This window comes from Myiozetetes cayanensis, unplaced genomic scaffold (genome assembly GCF_022539395.1).
Source record: "Myiozetetes cayanensis isolate MyiCay16 unplaced genomic scaffold, myiCay2020 scf6-25, whole genome shotgun sequence".
NCBI classification, from domain to species: Eukaryota; Metazoa; Chordata; class Aves; order Passeriformes; family Tyrannidae; genus Myiozetetes; species Myiozetetes cayanensis.
The window spans coordinates 12,463,089-12,481,546 of NW_026087853.1; the positions used below are offsets into that span (position 1 = coordinate 12,463,089).

The 18,458-nt window shown below is 40.4% G+C and overlaps 1 protein-coding gene across 4 annotated transcripts in view; it reads right to left on the bottom strand.

The window, feature by feature from the left end:
- Positions 1-1,800: 1,800 nt before the first annotated feature.
- Positions 1,801-18,458, bottom strand: part of CUNH14orf132 (chromosome unknown C14orf132 homolog) — a 39,683-nt gene continuing 23,025 nt past the window's right edge. For 2 of the 4 annotated variants that reach the window (XM_050336089.1, XM_050336088.1), the window contains exon 2: positions 1,801-7,642. In XM_050336089.1, coding sequence (XP_050192046.1) covers positions 7,418-7,642 — 225 coding nt within the window. In that variant the 3' untranslated portion in view covers positions 1,801-7,417. Of the gene's footprint in view, positions 7,643-7,735; positions 8,374-15,219; positions 15,319-15,901; positions 16,758-18,458 lie in introns of those variants that run through there. The other 2 variants (XM_050336087.1, XM_050336085.1) reach the window with 2 other exon arrangements.

Here is an 18,458-nt window from a genome sequence, read left to right on the forward strand (position 1 = left end):
TATACCCTTCCAGCATATCTATCAAAATATTTAGACTCATTTTATTACCTTCTCACTTAAAAAAATACAGCATTCTGCTTTCTTGCTTGCTTTTGATTAGGAAATTACAGGCATCTTTAGATATATTTAAAACAAAACCCCAGCAACCCACAGCTAGTCCTGTACACTGATCCACTGAAGCAGATGTCAGAAGTGTAGAAGAAGTGTTATTAATCCAGTTGACTCCAGGTGGAGGCAAAGGTCCCTTTGGATAGAGCAGCGTGCAGGCTCAGGAACTTCAATCATCCTTATGAAGGCAGCAACTTGAGAGGATCTGTGAACAGTTCAGTCTTATTTGCTCATAAGCAAATTGAACTCCTCAAGAAATTCAACATCACCATAATGGCTGCAGCTCAGGAAGCTCCCAAAACAATACCAGAACAAGCAGGCGACCTGGGAAGGAGGCTGCACAGCTCCCTCAGTGTTGTTAAAAGAAAGCATTTCCTCTTGGTCACAACAAGATTTATAAATGCTCAATCTGGCTACAGCAGCTTGGCCCTGCACCTAAGAATTGCAGATGTGACTAGACTGGAAATTGCTTAGAACATTGTGGCCGTTTTTCTTTAAGTTGGCATTTAATAGCCTTGACCTTACAATAAATCACATGGAGCTTTTCTATTCTCTGTAATGCCCAAACCCCATTACCCTTACCTTACCCCAAGTGCATTACTACTGATTTTGATCTGCTGAAAATAAAAAAGGACTTTGGGAAAAACTCAGTAAATGCTAACTGCGGAATAGTGCAGCATATTTATAAAATCTGAATTTCTGAAAGGTAATTGTGCATTGTACAGATACTGACAATATAGTCATGGTCATGTCATAGTCATATAGTCAAAGCTTCATGGTCAAAACTTACTATTCTGCTTGGGAGAAACACTTTGCAGTTTGCTAAGGCAGATAATGACCAAGATTTTCCTACATGGAGAGACCTTGTGTCACTGTTCTTTGCACTTACTGGACATGTATGATATGTAAGGAATGTCCTTACATATCACTAACCCTACTCTCAGTGAAGGTCAGTCAAGGAGGTGATTAACAAGGGCTGTAGAACATTGCTGGCTTCCAAATCATAACATGCTCTGATACCAGGGAAAGAAAAGAACACAGGGAAGACAAGTGGAGAAATAAAATGGAGGCAATATGATGGTGACAACAGGTTTAAAGAGATGGATGCTGGTTCACTTTAGGGTAATTTGGGGAGGAATGAAGCCTAAAGGACTGGGTAGTGAGACAGTCTGTAATTCTGTAGCTTGTTTCTGTTCTCAGCCTTTTCAAATCTGGGCAACAGTAAGATTCCCTTTGAGATCTACTGGCACAAAGCTGATGAGTAAAATGAGGTGACACTACTCTACAGACGATACTTGACCCATTAACATTCCACAGTTAAGAAACCTGGGCTGGTTTTGCTTTTGCAGGCAGACTAAGCATACCTTTGGAAGGTAAATTAAATTAATTAATGGCCAGTCTTCGCGAGCGAAGATCCGGGGAAGGTCTTTCCACCTTCCAGCCTGCGCATTGGATTTTTTAGGTGAGACACAGTGTGCGCGGAACTGAGCCCACCCTTTAATCCTAAGGTTCATCTGCCGGGGCCAAGCGAGCTTGGACGGTGGCAGCGAGGTCCTTAGGACGTAGGTGGGTTGCCTTTAAGGGCTAACGAGCCCCACCTGCCCGGGAGTGGCCCTGACCGGGAATCGAACCCGGGTCTCGGCAGTGATAGCGCGGCGCCTTTACCACTGGACCACCAGGGGCTCCTGGAAGGTAAAACTTATATGTATTCTACTAACACAGGAAGCTTTTTGAGTATTTTCTAGAATTGAAAAATACCTTCATTACTAACCTACACAGGAAAGATAGGATGGGTGGCACAATGTCCCAAGACCTCCCAAAGAGAATGAGACCATTTGTGCTCATATGAAAGGGCATTTGCCTTGGTACCAACATCTCAAGTCTGCCTATGTCACACAGGCAAACCTGTCTTCAGAGGCGTGTCCTTGAGATGATCAGACGTGTTGTGATTAGACACTCGTGTTATCAGGGTTTTCTTTTCCAGTTTCCGGCTGTGTTAAGTCCCAAAACAGATTACTGTAAAAGTAAGTCTGGTCATGTGTCTTGGTGTAAGTGTTGTGGTACAGGCCAGAATGAAATAAAACTGCCCTGCACTTTGTTCTGCAAAGGCACATATTCATCTGGAGCTGACTGGGTGGACAATTGGACACTTTATTTCCTTGTGCCTGAAGGACCATAAACTAAAAGAGGGCATGGCTGGTCCCTAGCTGTTTGGAGGTCTCTATGTGGCCAGAGGAGAGCATAGTGCCGACTTCATCTTCTCTGTTTTGAGTTGGAAAGACAAAGTAAAAGGCAAAGATGGGCTATATGAGGAAACACAAAAAGTTAGTGTCAGATTAAAGGCATTAGGACACTTTAAGGTCTTAGGATGCCTTGATGCCTTTAGGATGTTCCCAGATGAGGGGAAAAGGGCTAACTATATGTTAAACCACCCCTATCTTGATCTTATGGTGACTGACCAATGTAGTAGTAACAACAGACCTAACAGAATATGGATCTCTGCCTCTTCTTCTGTGAGTGGAACAAATGCACTTGTTTCCCTGAGGATTGGCAAGCTGTAAGGTGAGGAGGGACACACTGTACCTCATGGTTAGCTCACTTATACTTGGACCTGGCTGAGTCCAGGAAGCCAGTGGGGCTCAGAGGGACAGAGCAGCAGTTAATGAACCGCTCAGCTCTGCCTGTCAGAACCCTCATGTCTGACATTATCACCAGGGACCTGACTGCCCTTTTCCTTTCTGCACATTAACCAGATGAAATCCAATTCTCCAGAGCATTGAATGCTCCAAAAGCACAGATGCATTTTGAACTGGGATTCTGATTTTTGGTCTATTTATCTCAAATGTAAATCATCCTTAAAAAAAGTAATTTTCCAGATTCTACTCTGTGATTAGCCACAGGAAACTCAGTAAAATTACACTGGATAAATGGACAGTCCTACATGAAATTAATAACTCTCAGCAGCCTGCATAGAAATGTGAAGAGGATATTAACAACTGGAATTGTTTGAGAACAGCAAAATAAAAGCTTCTAATAATAGACAAAATACATAAAAATCCACAGACTAAGGGCTCCTGCTTTCATTTGGCCTCAGAAACAAAGACATATTTTTCCCTTTATCTTCAAATGGATGTACAGGATTAGACTATAATGACTAGCTGCTTCTACTCACTCTCAATTTGGGGCTTATTATTACAGGCTGCTCAGCAGTTGGGTGGGATATTGATTGCCCTCAAGTCCCACTGCAAATGAGGATTTTTGGGCAGGGATGTAATTACTTCTCATATATCCTATGTCCTCACTTACTTGCCCACTCCAAAGGTAAATACATTATTTGTAGCAGACAAGTCTCTCTGCTACTGTTTCATCAGTTTTAAGATTTGTTTTTCAGTTTTGCAAATGTGTTGACATAGAAATACATCCTCCTCCCTCATTTCACTTTAGGAAGATATTAATGCTGTGGGCAAGTACAGACTCCTAGTCCTGCAGACAAAAATACAATAGGAGTAAGCTGTGTGGGTTTCCCACTCAGTTCTCCTGTCTAATGTGCCACTTTACCCACCTGCATAATTGTTCAGCCATTAGTCTCTTTGCTGTGGTGACTGCACAGCTGCTGTGTTGAGCTGCTGGCTGCTTTGAGAAACAAAGTTCTTTAGAGTTTGATTATTTGGTATATTGCCATAGATCCCTAGAGGCCTTGGCTAACAGAGACTCATTAGGGCACCCCAGTCTGTCTTCCTGCTTCCCATGTCTCATTAGCAACTCTGCAGAGCACATACACTATTGCTTCTTGTGTTTGCATGATGAAATTCCACAACAGAGCAAGAGGCCTAACACCACATATAGAAAGTGATTTGTTTTGTCTACTACAGAACAAACTCCATCTAGGATTTTGTAACTGTTAACTCTGCTAGACAATTTTTTTTAAAGCACAGATCTTCTACAAGTAGAACCCTTCTCTCAAGCACAAAGTGCTCAGTAAAGCACAGAGCCCTCTTCTTTTACAGAAGGGCTTCAGAAAACAGCTCTAGGGAATGCATTTGGGATTCCTCATCGCCCCTCAGCAAATGACAGCAGTTAGCCACCTGCCTGGCTCCAAGGATAGGAGAAGCTACAGTACTCCAAGTGAAGCTGTGTTGACAGTTCAGGGTTTAAAATGTGTTGACAGTTCAGGGTTTAACACAATGAAGAGGTAACACACTTCACAGGACCATATATCCACCATTCATCCACTTCTCCTCTCTCCTCTGTGGCTCTTCTAAATTTAATGATGGATAAGCCACCTTTTTCAAGGGTTCAATTTAAACCTTCTCTAACTTCCCAGAAGACAGAAGTGGTTGTAGTGGATGAAGCCAGAACATAACATCCAGAAACAGTGTACATATTGTCACTACTGAAGTAGATCAGAGTTTGAACCAGTCTGCCCACTGAGATGTAGGGATCTTTAATACACTTCAACAATATTCCACATAGGCCCTTGTATGCAGTATCCTTGTACCTGCATCCTAAAACTGTTTTTTTCCCAAGCAGAGGAGCTGCACAGTTGGTGTGTAGTTTAGCTATGAGACAGGAAATGCCTGCACTTGCTGCTTCCACCCAGCTTGCCATGTCACCCTGTCAAGCCAATTACTTTAATTAAAGTTCTGTCTGGCCCTTCTTGACAACTCAGCCTCTAATGATGAAAATATGTATGACGATGATCTGGATTCGGGAGGCAGAACTCATTGTTTTCAAACACTCCTGCAATTACTATCAATTTCACATGAAAGTAGGGCATTTTCTTTGGGAAAAACAACACAAAAGTGTCACTCAGTTTCATTAGCAGAGTAGTTGTTCTTTGCTCTTCCCACTCCGATGCTTTTCTCCATGGTTGAAGAGTTTAGTTCAGTGCTCTGGGAAAGAGATGCAAACATTGCTAATTGCACTAAGATTAATATTCCAGGAAATCTGAACAAAGCACTCCACTGGAAAATTCATTAGGCAGCAGAATAATCCCACTGGGCAAGCACCATAGTGTCAAACTGGTTTTAATCATGGTGGAAATGTTTTGCTCTTTATGCAAAAACAATGCTTGCAGGCCTAAGTAGAGAGCCTACAGAAACACTGAAGGAAGCTGATGAGTAACTGATACAATTACAAAGGCAACAGAATATCAGAAAATGGTTGGGGACAGGACAGTACATTAAACAATATTTGCATGGCTCCTACATGTTCGTACACTAGACATTGTTCTGCTTAATTCTGCGTTGGGAACTTCTCTGCAGCTTTTCAGCCTCATTTAACATCTTGCTTTCTGCTCAGCAAGAATAAGGAGGGATGTAAGAATAGGCAAAATACACCATTTATGCAGTTCCCCTGTTTTTCACTGTCCTCTACCTATGAAAGAATCAATAGCTATTTCAGCACTGTTGAAAACATAATTTTTCTGTAATTCTTAAGACTAAAGCTATTTTGTTAGACAGAATTTGCTTTATTTCCCTCTGATCTTCTAGAACTAGGCTTCCCAAACTTTTTCTCAGCACAGGTTTTGTCTGTCCTCAACCATCTTCACAAAATCCTGCCTCCACAGAGGGAAATAACAACACACAGAGAAGCTTGTCATTGTTTTTCTCAGCCTCAAATAACTTAGCTTCTTTCCTCCCTACTGCTATCTCTGTGTGCATCTACACAGTGACTACAGAGTGGTTATAAATACTGATTTGGGACATGCTGCTTTAATGCAAGTAACTGTCCACCAGCCCTGCAGGAAAATGGGTTTAAAGAGAAAAGAAAATCCAAACCTCTCTATACATTCAGCAGCTCTTAGTCCAGCCTCAAGCTCAGTGGCAGGCTAGTGTCAAAAATAGTCTCTGTGCCTGAAGACAAGGCATTCTGGAATCAGGGTAGTAGCTATATGAGACAGAAAACCTAGACAGTACATGCAGACATAGAAGAAGAATTTGTCTGCTACTCCCAAAGTGACATTTTATATATTTATGTTTAATTTTTAAGGGGGAAGAGGGAGATTTCCAACAGAGCTGATTTTTTTCTTTTCCTCAAGATTTTATCTCTCTCAAGCAAATAAGGCTACAGTTTGTTTTGAAAAGATACAGCTCTCGAAAAGGAACTGCCCATAGGAACAATGCAGTGAAAATGTTTTCCCTCAATAGAACAAATCCAAATAATAAGTGTTGTTACCTACAGCAGGCTATACAAAAATCACTTCCAGAAGCCTCACCAGAACCCAGAGATACATTAATACTGAAATATAAGCACTTGCATATCTGTCACTTATAACCTTTTTTGTGTTGTTTATGCCCCAGGACACACCTGATTGATGTTTTCATTCCCTCGTGAGCGCCCAAGTGTCCAATCTTTCTTTCAGTTTTATCTTACTCATAATCATCATCCTTCCCAATTTTCCCACATTCTTTCAATACATTAATAACCCTATGAAAGTACAGAGCTGCTGTAAAAAATCTGGATTACACTGAAGTGAGATGAAAAGCATGGCATTAGGTCTTTGTTTCCTGGAAGGGACAGATGTACAAACCACAGCAATCCAGTACCCCTAGACAGAAATGGGAGCTTGGGCTCCTGCTCTGTTTATCATTTCCTCCTCTGGAATAGGGAGGGTCTGCAGAGCAGCAATAGCTGTGCCTTCTACCAAACAGACAGGTTCAGCAACATTTCATCAATTATCAGCTCCAGTAAATGGTACTGGAAGGCAAGACCTAGATAACCTGCTCTGCCTGTCACAGCTCTAAGACCCACGATTTTCAGCACAGCCTAGGAGCATATGCACATCCTGAAAACCCACACGTGATGAACCTGGACTTCATCAGAACTGAGCCAATGCCAACCATTTAATCCATCTAGAAATTAAGATGTCCAGAAAACATGACATGGAACAATTCCATACAACATTATACCACAGTAAAAAAATACACAAAGAAAGAGCTGACAAAGGGCAGAAGAGCTGCTAGAAAAATCTACAGTAGAAAATAAGCACTTTCTAAATAAATATCACTTCCTCTGTATTTACTATACCCAAGTTGATCTCTCTTTTATTACATTTCTATACAAAACTGATATTGGCTCTTCAATTAAAGCTCTCACTTCCATACAACTTGCATCCAAACTTTCTGCCATCAAGATTTAAAGTGATTAATTTTCATTTCTTTTTCATAACTGTGGCAGCACTTAATCAACAAAGTCCCTACCTATATGTATTTATATTGATATACATGTATATATACACACATACATACATACACATAACAAATACTGTTGAAGTTTTCCTCTCTTCCAGTGTTTATAGTGAGTCATCCTAGAAGGTGAAGGCATACACCACTCCCACAACCACAATATTTCCAATTGTTGCTATTATTGCAATCCATAACAATATGGCATCATTTGAAGAACGGGATGTCTCCTCTGGTGGATTCTGCATGGATGAAGCTGCATGGACGTTGGCTGATGAGTTAAACAAGGAGTACTCTGTACTAAAGTCCTCGTTGGGTGAGTCCATAAAGGCTCCTCCCATAACTGGAAGCTGTGAAGAAAGACATGGCAAAATCAGACTGTGGGCTAAAAACTGCTTTTGCATTGTCTCAAGGTAATAACAAAAAACTAACCATTAGCTAACCTGCAAAATCACTGAGATTTCATGTACGTGGTGCTCACCTGTCAGGAATACCACAGACACATGCACTCTGTACAGTATCTCTCCCATTTCTGTCAGAATCAATATTACTGAAGAAAACCTACATATATTACATGCAATATACATAAGAGCTAGCATGCAGGCTTCATTCAAAATAAGTAATCATACGCATTTTGAAAGAAGGACTTTACACAAAGTACTCACATACCAGAATCTAATAACAATATGATTGTTACTACCAGCAATGGTATCATAACACTGCAAGATATTGTGCAATCATAGCAAGGATCTGATGCCGAGATTTCATTCTCCTTTTATGTTTTACTCAGAAGCAAACCCTTGGTTTATGTAGAGATCATGCAAAAAGTTCTTACTATAAAACAGGTGGAGTGTACTCCGTGCGCTAACTTCACCTGCAAAACACACCACTGCAACAATCCAGGATTTATAAATCTATACAATGGAAAACTTCAAATTGGATTTTGAAAGGCTCTGTCACAAAGAAGTAAGTGGCAGATTTCTAGCAATTCTCCCACTCCAGACATCTACTGGGAAGGACAAAATTTCTTTGGTGTTCTCAGTGGATTTCTCAGTGGTACTAGAAAATGTTCTTGGTAAGACAGCAGTTATTCAATACAATATGGAAAAGCTAAAGGAAGAAGGAATTGTTTAACCTTGTCCTTACACATGTTCTAATTGTCGTCCCAACTTTATCCTAGATCACGACATATATTCTTCCTGATTCAAAAACTATTTTACTTCCTCTACATAGTGCTGTAAAATTACATCCTTCTGCAAATGATGAAGGGCCTTGAGGGGAAGCTGCATGAGGAGCAGTTGAGGGCACTTGGTCTGTTCATCCTGGAGAAGAGGAGGCTGAGGGGAGACCTCATTGTAGTCCACAACTTCCTCATGAGGGGGAGAGGAGGGGCAGGCACTGATCTCTTCTCTGTGGTGACCAGTGACAGGACCTGAGGGAATGGCCTGAAGTTTTGTCAGCAGAGGTTTAGGTAGGATATTAGAGAAAGGTTCTTCACCCAGAGGGTGGTTAGGCATTGGAATAGGCTCCACAGGGAAGTGGTCACAGCAACGACCCTATCAGAGTTCAAGAAGTGTTTGGATGATACTTTCAGGCACATGGTGTGACTCTTGGGGAAGGTCCTGTGCAGAGCTAAGGGTTGGACTCAGTGGTTCTCGTGGGTCCCTTCCAATTCAGCATACTCTGTGATTCTGTGAAATGAATGGATCCCTCATTCAGACAAGGGAAGGATACCTACTGCAGAACTAAGACCATATACGACTAAAAAAGATTCACACAAAAGCTTTTTCTTCCATCCTTGTCCCTTGTATGTTTGGGAATGCAGAGCTGGAAGAGTCTCTCCTGGCTCACTGAATGCAGGCTCCACAGTCTCATGTAAGTATAGGACATTGTTCCATAAAAAGCTGCAGAACATGTACTTCACATATCTGTAAAAGCTGAGGACACATACTTCTGAATATCCTGTAAAAAGCTGAAGATCTGCTTAGCAACCACAGGAATTGCAACTGTTACGTACTGTAGGAAGAGCATAAACAATGTGGGTATGCTATAACCCCAAGTCTCTTCTGTACTCCATAAATGAATTCCCGGAGGATTGTAGTAGGTAAGTAGGCTAAAGCCATGTCTAAATCTCTCTGCCAGCTTGACCAGAAGGAAAAAATTCCATCATGGGACTGATGAGTAGTTTGATATTGAGCAATGAGTAAAAACTACATATCAATGCATCCTACCTACATTCTCCTTCCTTTCAGATCTGGTAGGAGTTCAGGGCTTCAGGGAAAGCTGAAAAAAAAGTCTGAGAATATTTTCCTTACGAACCTCAATGCAACAACAATCAACCTTTCCTTGCTCACAAGGGGTTTCCACACTGCTGCTGTCACCTTCCAACCTTTAGACACAACTACAATTCCTGTTTTACACTCTATTTGTTAGTGCTATTGGGGTTTTTGGATTATCCTTCACCTTTCTCAACAGGATTCTCTTCTACTATAACATCAACACTACTGCTGAAGTCACCACGGCCTACGAGTAACAGAGGGACAAGCTTTGCCTTCATTCAGCCACATCACAGAAGGCTGCTACATCCTCAGTACTAAAATCTCGTGTCCAATACTCACTGGGCTGAAAAATCAATCTCTTTTAACATCCTGTCCTTTAACTTCTGCATCACATTTTACCTCCCCCAGTAACCTCTCCCTTTGGTACCAAACTAAACTCTGTCTGGCTATGTGCAGCTAAGATACGGAGGCTACTGAACAGGACAGGATGTGACGATAAACCATCTTTCCACAGTGTTGGCTGTAATCTACAGATTACAGTAAAAAAAATTGAGAATTCTGAGAATGAAGTAATTTTTTTTGTTTGCCATGCAAAACATTTTACAGTGATATAAAAGACAGGCTCTTTTTCAAAGCTGACTGCTGAATAAATTTCATCTGTACTAGAAAATATCATGTCACATTCAAAATTAAACAGAGAATGATGAAAGACCACAGTGGATATGTCATACTACCTAATCCACATTAAATAAAATTATCTTTGATATCAAATATAATTAGACAAAAGCGGTTTACAAGAACTCAAGCAGGAAATTGCAAAAGTAGTTTGATACATTCTCCCTGCATCAAAGATTTCATCCTGTCAGTTTTGACGCAGTGCCCTTTAAAGAGAACAAGAGCTCCCAGTTCGAAAGCCCAGCATGATGTTTTGAATCCAATTCCACCAGCCTTTTTTACGTCGTGGGATTTGATAAGCAAAATATTTCTCAGTTTAATCAAAATTTCTTTTTATGTAGAGATTGCCATAAAAGGCAATTCTGACTTCAAATAGAAGTGTATTTATGCAGTGATGATGCTACTTAACAGCTATGGAGACTCTAAAGATCTTTGCAGCAAATGATGGTCATACATCTACTATACTGGCAGCAAAATGCTCAATCAGAGGTACTTGCCTCCTTAGCAAACCATTTTAAGAGTATCAGCATTCAGGATGGTCAAGTCTGCAAAATCTTTCAACTGGAACAATCATCCAAAATACAAAGGTACACACATAAGTGCACGTGCCCAAGACAGTGGGAGGTCATGAACACTGTTCTGGTGAGTGATACCTGTTTTTTTGGGTCACATAGTACGTGCTCTCAACGAGTTACTTGGAATGACAAGCTTCCACCCTGTTAGTCCACCTGGTGCTGTCACAAAGGTAGGGAGCATCCGTGTAGCAGCACAGCTATGCAGCACAGTGTAAATTATGTCAAATCTGAATCTCCTTGTACTGTCTAAGGCTCAAACAAGCTGTCTGCACCATCTGAGGGGAACACATGGTGAAACAGCTCATCTGAATCTCTGAAAAGCTTAAGGTGACCTGACAGAAAGCACTGACATTCAGCACCTGGCACAGGCTCTTTCTGTAAAACTGACTTCCAGTTTTTCTCTTTGTAGGTCAGTAGCACTTCAACAAAGATCTGGAAATAAACCTTACTGCCAATTTTCCATTTGGACAAGTCATCTCTTACTAAAATGTGTATTCAAACTGCTAAAACAGCCTCATATAAGAGCACAGGAATGGCCATATGGTGTCAGACAGAAAGTCCGTCTCCCTTGTGTGTTAGCTCCAACAGTGGCCATAAATAGATGCTTAGGAAAGACTAACAGCACAGCAGGACGACCATGTCTGATATTTCCCCTTAAGAACTCACAGACTCTGACTGTTTTCAGCTTAGGAAGTTCCTCAGCCAGATACTATTGCTATGGATTTAATAACTTGCAAAGAATTTTGCTACTATGAATTTGTCCAGCCTCCACCTGAGCTTATCTGAAGCTGAGCATCCTTCTCAGGCTGGCCTCTTCGTGCCACTTAACAGTCAGGGTTACCCGGTGATTAGAGTCATGTAAATCACCCTTGGGAGATATGCCATCTCTCCATGGGAGAGAGAGAAGCACGGATGATTAGTATCAACTGCGATCTATCATTTTGGTAGATTAACTTCAGTGAGATGAATCTCATCCTCAGTCTTGATGTCTTTGTTCTCCCAAAGCGTACAGTATCTTCCTTCTGCAGTCTTATTTGAGATATTACATTAAAGACTGTGAGACCTCCACACCCAACACTAATGGGAGTTGCAAAGTGCCTGTGATTAACAGCAGGCTAAGTTCAGACAGGTGCAGTGCATTCCGTGACTGCTCTATTTTTCTGCCCATGCCTCTACAAAGCAAATACACGCCAATTTACATCATCCAAAAACTTCACCCATGTCACTGCCCTTACAGTGACCTGCAGTCTGTTTTAGCCTCAGAGGGTATTTATAGTTCAGGTAAAGCCGTGCAGAGCCTCTGCCACCCTCTCCAAGAGCACTGGGCGAGGAGGCCAGGGCAAAGGGTTAACTGGGAAACATGACAGCGAGGGATATGACAAGAGCAGATGGTGAGGGGGAATGCTATAGCACAGTGTTTGAAAATTAAACTCTTTTCCTAGTGACTGTTTCGACATTGTTAAGTAGCACTAATAGTACATCGCTTGCTAAATGGCTTCTGGGACTGGCAAACAAAGAATTGATATCATTAAATAGCAACAGGCAGAAAACCAAACAGCAAAATGTCAAGTGGTAATGAGAACACCTGCTGTGCTGAATACCTCCTACTGACATGCTTTGGGGTCACAAGGAGAACAAGTCTCTTGAACAGTTACATGATGCTCTGCATTTAGCAGAAAAATCCTATTTTATAACCAAAATGATTCACAGGAGGAACAAACAACACATCAGGTACCAGTCACTGATACTCTAAAAAAGCTTTCTTAAGTAGCATCACATAAAATCCATCACTTAGCAATAACATTGCTCCATTTCTTTAAGAATCAGGTGTCTGTCATTTCCTCATAGTCAGCTAGTTGCTGCTACCTTATTGGGAACCCAGGCTCAGCACAGACGTTTGAAAGTGTAGCTGAATCTTCCAGAAACTAGGAAACCTCAGCAGTGGCTTTAACAGCTGTGCTGTATCTTTGCCCTGCCCTCACCAACGCCACTCTAGGAATGGGATGCTGAGAGGTAAAACGACACCCCAGCTCAGGTGTTGTTTTGTAAAATCCCTGTTGTTACTTCAGAATATCTGACTTTCCAGTGTTTCATTTTGGTTAAATTTCAGATAGCATATTTTTACATGACAGTATTGTCTGAATACATAATGTGAAATTATTATTTTCTTCTGCCCTGGCAGAGTGTGATTGCTGCAATGCATATTTGTGTATGAAAATCTTCCACCTGCAAACACAAATCAATCTAACACAGCTGCTAGAGACAGCAGCAATATACAGGTTTGCAAATGCATCATAACGTTGTCTTAATTCTTAAGTTCTTTGTAAATAAATGTTTTGCACTAAGGAGATACCCAACTTAACTGATATTCTCCCTATACTAATTCTCTTGTGTCTCACAAAACCATGCATATATATATATTGTCCTCATCTAAAGCATGCGCTGTAAATGAAGATGTCCTGGCAACTACTGATTTACTCCTAATATCTAGAGAACCAAGTACTTCTGTCCACGATCTGCCAGAATATCACCCTACTGTTTACAATGCAAAGACTGGGTGCACGGTGACAATCAAGACAGTTGTTCAATGTTCATTGCAAGTGGATTAGTTTGAATGCATTAAACCCACACACAAAATTAAACACCACCTAAGGCAGTCCTCTTTAATTCAATTAAGTAGGCCTAATTCTGAAGAGGGAGGGTCCATGCAAATATTTCATGCAGTTAACTTGAAATTGTCATTTTAATTAATTCAGTTTCCTGCTTCACTCTGAAATCACAGTCTTAGGTTGACAAGCTTAGGAAAAACAGCTGCTTGTTTTCAAAATAGAGTTGTCAAAATGTTCACCCTACCAGTGGCAATTGAAAATTTTCACTCCAACTTGGAAGCATCAGGATTTCATCTGTTATTTTAATCTTGTTGAAAACATTCCATTATATCAATTCTACCAATCTCTGCTTTTATTCCTAGGACCTGTGTATTACTTCCTCCACTGCTTCCTAGGGTAGATGCTATGTCTTCATCCTTTTAGATGATATCAGTATTCAGAGTTGTTCCTTATCAGCAGTATCTCAGATGCCAGAGGTTCAAGCCTTGCTGTTGAACCACACTAAGAGCTGCCTTGATCAACAGGTGTCTAGATACTTAGGAAGGAACAACCCAAGGTGTTCCAAGATGCTGCAGCAGAGACTTCAATGCTGAGTTTGCTTTTGGCTGTAGAAACCAGTTTCCCTTAACTAAGGAACTGACCTCAGCTGGATCATTCACCCCGAGCTACCCCTTAAGTGCCTTATAGGAGCACACATCCTGTGCAGGTTGGAGCACCTCTCTGTGGAAAGTTCCTCTGCTGAATCAGCTGCAAAAAACAGTGTAAATAACTGGGATGAAGATAGGTGAATTTTTCACTCTCATATTTCTGCATAGGTAGCATCCAAAATGCCCTAATGATAAACACGCTGTGATTATTCCATTTCTGCAATTTACATCTGTCTAGTGCCTCCTTGAAATGGCTTTTATGATTTCAAAGAACCTTACTGCTTTTAAACTATTGTTCTCAACCAACTGCTGTTGGATTTCATCTTCCAAGAGTGGAATAATGAGAACAAACAAAAGCCTTTCTAATACAAAAACCTGACAGTAATTGACAAGTCTCAAAGGAAACAGAGGAGTTTTTCATCGTACCCCTGGTCCCGAAAATTCCTCCACTCTTTCCAGCCAATGATGCAACAAGTAAAAGAGCATGCTTTGTCAGAGTTGAACAGAAAAATAACTTTGTATGAAGAAGCTGCAACTGTAAGTCATACATAATTTTTATTGTTAATCTGTATACCCTAAATTGGAGGGAGTGGTGAATATCACAAAAACCTGCAGGATAGTCAAGCAGATGTCCATTAAACTATCTGAATGTCCCCAGAACAACTATTAAAGCAGCAGCACTAGCTGACCTTCCACATAATTAATCCAACTGATGTTAGCATCCTATTGTGGACACCACACTGGGGAAGTAGATGATGCCTGGGTCTCATGTACAGTTATAACTATCATGCTTCAAAGAGAACATGCACACAAAAGAAAATTATAAACAAGAGGAACCAGAAACACAAGTATTTATCAAAATGGAAAAATTCAGAAGGAAGCTATAAAACTAACCATCAGTGTTATAATGAGTAGAAGCTATTAAAATCTGTTTATAATTTCCAAAAATGGCAAAACAGAGGACCCTTTCACACCATGTGTAGTCATACTGGGAAACTCAAAGAGAGCAGGAATTCCTTTAGAGATAAGAGCAATCAGTTTAATACAGAACATGATTCTGAAAGGGCTTCAAACAGCAAGACTTTTGAGTTTAAACTCTTTAATCATATGTGAAAAGAAAAAGTACTGATTATCCCACTTACTGCTTCCAACATTTTTGTCACTGGTGACTTCAAAGCCAAACTACTGGATTTGACTGGGCTTAATGGTCTCCTCCTCTGATCCAGGCTGGCAATTTCTTCCTGGTGTCACAGAGAAAACCAAAAGACCCCAAAATCAACCAAACAACCAAACAAAAAAAGAATAATCTGGGGGAAAAGAAAGAAACAATGGCTTGGGCATAATGTTTTATGTCTCAAGGGACAGTTTTGCTCTAAGGACACAAGGCTGTATCACTGACAGGGAGCAAGCACACATCTGCACGGTATCAGTGGCAGTTTCAGTTCTCAGGCAGAGAAGAAGTGGCTTTATATGTGTCAAAGGATAAAGAGGAAAATAAGAGTAACCCAAGCTGATTGTAATGGCACTTCATATTTGCCTAAGAAAAAGGCATTCCCACCATAAACAGAAAAGCCAAATTATGAGGTGTATGCAGAAACCACAAAGCAGCGCCGTAGAACAGATGTACAGGAAAAAACTGAATGAAGCCTAACCCCACTTCTCAAAGTGAAAAAGGGCTGCACAGGCCCTTCCTCCACCATGACTTTTGCAGCCATGTCCATCTCTGACAAAATGGTAATGCCTCATTATCAGTTTACTGATGTGGCCATCAGTATCTTGATAGAAAACTATCAAGGTATCTTGATAGCAAAGAAAGAGGCTGACCTTCATATTCTTTTGATTTTCCTTCTGATCCCTCACCCTTAGGCTGCTACAAGATGCTTAGGCTGTTCCTGTGGGGGAGAGATGGGAATTGGCAGACACTCACAGTAATGGAAGCAACAACACAATTTCAGAAGTAGAACTAGTTCCAGACGAAATATTGTTTAAATCACTTCAGACATGGGCAAAACCAACAATTCTGTAAATCACTGTATCCTTCAGTATCCAGTAATCAGAATGCTTTTCAAAAACACCAAAAGAATTTCAAGGGGTAGGTCTTAGGAGCTCAAAAGGAAGGATGCAAAATTTTGGACATCCTTTTATTCCTCTAGAGAAAAAATAACTGCACAGAAATTCTTCTACATTGCATATGCTGACCACTGCTCAAACCAAAACCCAGGAGCAATAAAAAAACCTTGCATGCTCCTTCAGTCCCTGCTATAAAGCCTATGAAAAATTAATTGGCTGAGATTTAACTAAACAACACTAACAGGCTAAGCTCTATCTCATCAGAGAAATTACTTTCTATTCCATGCAGACTCAAAAGCTTTCAAACTATAGATCACATATATCTTATGTTACACAGTGATGGCTGTACTGCAAAGAGAAGTTGGGATAAATTTGTCTATTGAGGGAATTAACTGCTACCATGGCAGCTCTGATACAAATGCCTCATTTTCAGCACCTTTGAGACAACCACCTGGAATCTACCTCCAAATATGATAAGAGTTAGGTCAGTCACCCCATTATAATGCAAACAGACTGGGAAAAATATTATTCTATAATGGCTTCCAGAGATTAATTCTCCCATGGAAAATACTGGCAGGCATCCAACAAAAAGCTTCAGAAATTAAATTAAAACAATTTAACTGATTCAAATACATAATTATTATTTTCTTAAATTTATACAGCCTATCAGACTCCAAAAAAACAGAGGAGAGAGAAAACTGGTAATGATGTTATTTTGGCTATACAGCACTTTTATCCAACATTTTTTCCTATTTATTTTTTTCTTTCCCTTTTACTCTCATGACTCTCATGTTGTATTACATCTTCACAAACAAAAAAAAGGTGGGAGGACTATTATTATCAACATTTTTGCTTGCTTACTTGGCACCTTGTTCAAGACAGACAACAAGCCTGAGAACCACCAATGTATTCCAGTTGAGATGGACAAAAAAGGAGAAAAATCTGACACAATGTTAGCCCTCTTCATGTCTGGAGACATTAAGGGAACTGGGCAGCACAAAGGTTAAGTACAAGAGAACAGCTTCCAGAAAGAAAGGAGGACTGCCAAATGTCCCAACTGCATACACTTCATTTGACAGAATACCAACATGTGTCAGGCTGGCATACATCTTGATCCCATAAGGCATATTAGGCTCAACACATGGCTTGAATAACCTATAGACTCCACATTCCCCTCAACTTATGCTGCAATGCCTCAGTAGTGGTTTATACCTGAAGAAGAAAACACACAATGTGCTTAAAAAGTAATCCTACGAGTGATTAGTAATCACATGAGTGAGCCAATCACATGATACACAAGAGAATAAAAATTAGAAGGTGAAATAGTGTTGACAATTTCTTAATTTCTAGTATTTGAAGAGCAGTATTCATCGGGCTTAAGAAAAGTTCCATCCGACATAACTAATTGTTGCAAATCACGAAGAGAATAAAAACTCAATCACATGTAAATCTTGAGTGCTTAATAGCTCAGTGCCACCAGGCAACTATTTCAACCATCTTCTAGGATTTACAGTTCCTGCAGCAGAGACCTAAGAAGAGAAGTAACGTGTTTCTCATCCTCTTTGGTTCCAGGTCAGCAGGAACGACATGAACACAAACGTCTTAAAACAAGCCTGGATCACTTCGCTTTGAATCAAAAGAGGAGCATCCATATGGGACATTTCACTGTCTCTGTGAGGGGGGCAGAAACCTTCATCAAAGTGTGACAACAGGCATCATCAGAGCCAAATATTCCATATGTTCTCACAAACCCAGATTCTCACAACCTAGGTTTTGCTCGTGTATTAAGACCATCAAGGGATGATTAAGTGTGGCTGAACTAGACAGCAGCTGATGACAGCTTTATCACGCCAAACCAAAACAGAACAGCCAGGCCATCTGTGTTTGTGTACTTATGTTTAAGATTGTTCAAACAGTTCAGAGCACATTACAGAAGAAGATAATAAATTATACATTGATTCTTTTTCTCTAGATAAACATGCCTATGTATGTGTAGGCAAAATAGCACTCCTTAGTGCCTGACATATACACAGGAGTGGCACAAATCAATGTATAATTTATTATACTTCTGTTTGTAATTTGATACTTGTGCTTTGAACACTTGAGGCTGCATAGGATAATTAAAGCCATGAATATGTAACAGTTTTCCTCAGGAATGAGTGTTTTCCTACCCAAAAGTGATTTCTGTAAAAGCTTGTTCAGTTATTCTTGTGTTATGGAAGACTGAGCAGGGAACAAAGAAAATAAAGTTAAAATGTATTTTACTTGCATTTTACCTGCATTTTACTCAGTGGAATACGAATTATGGAAT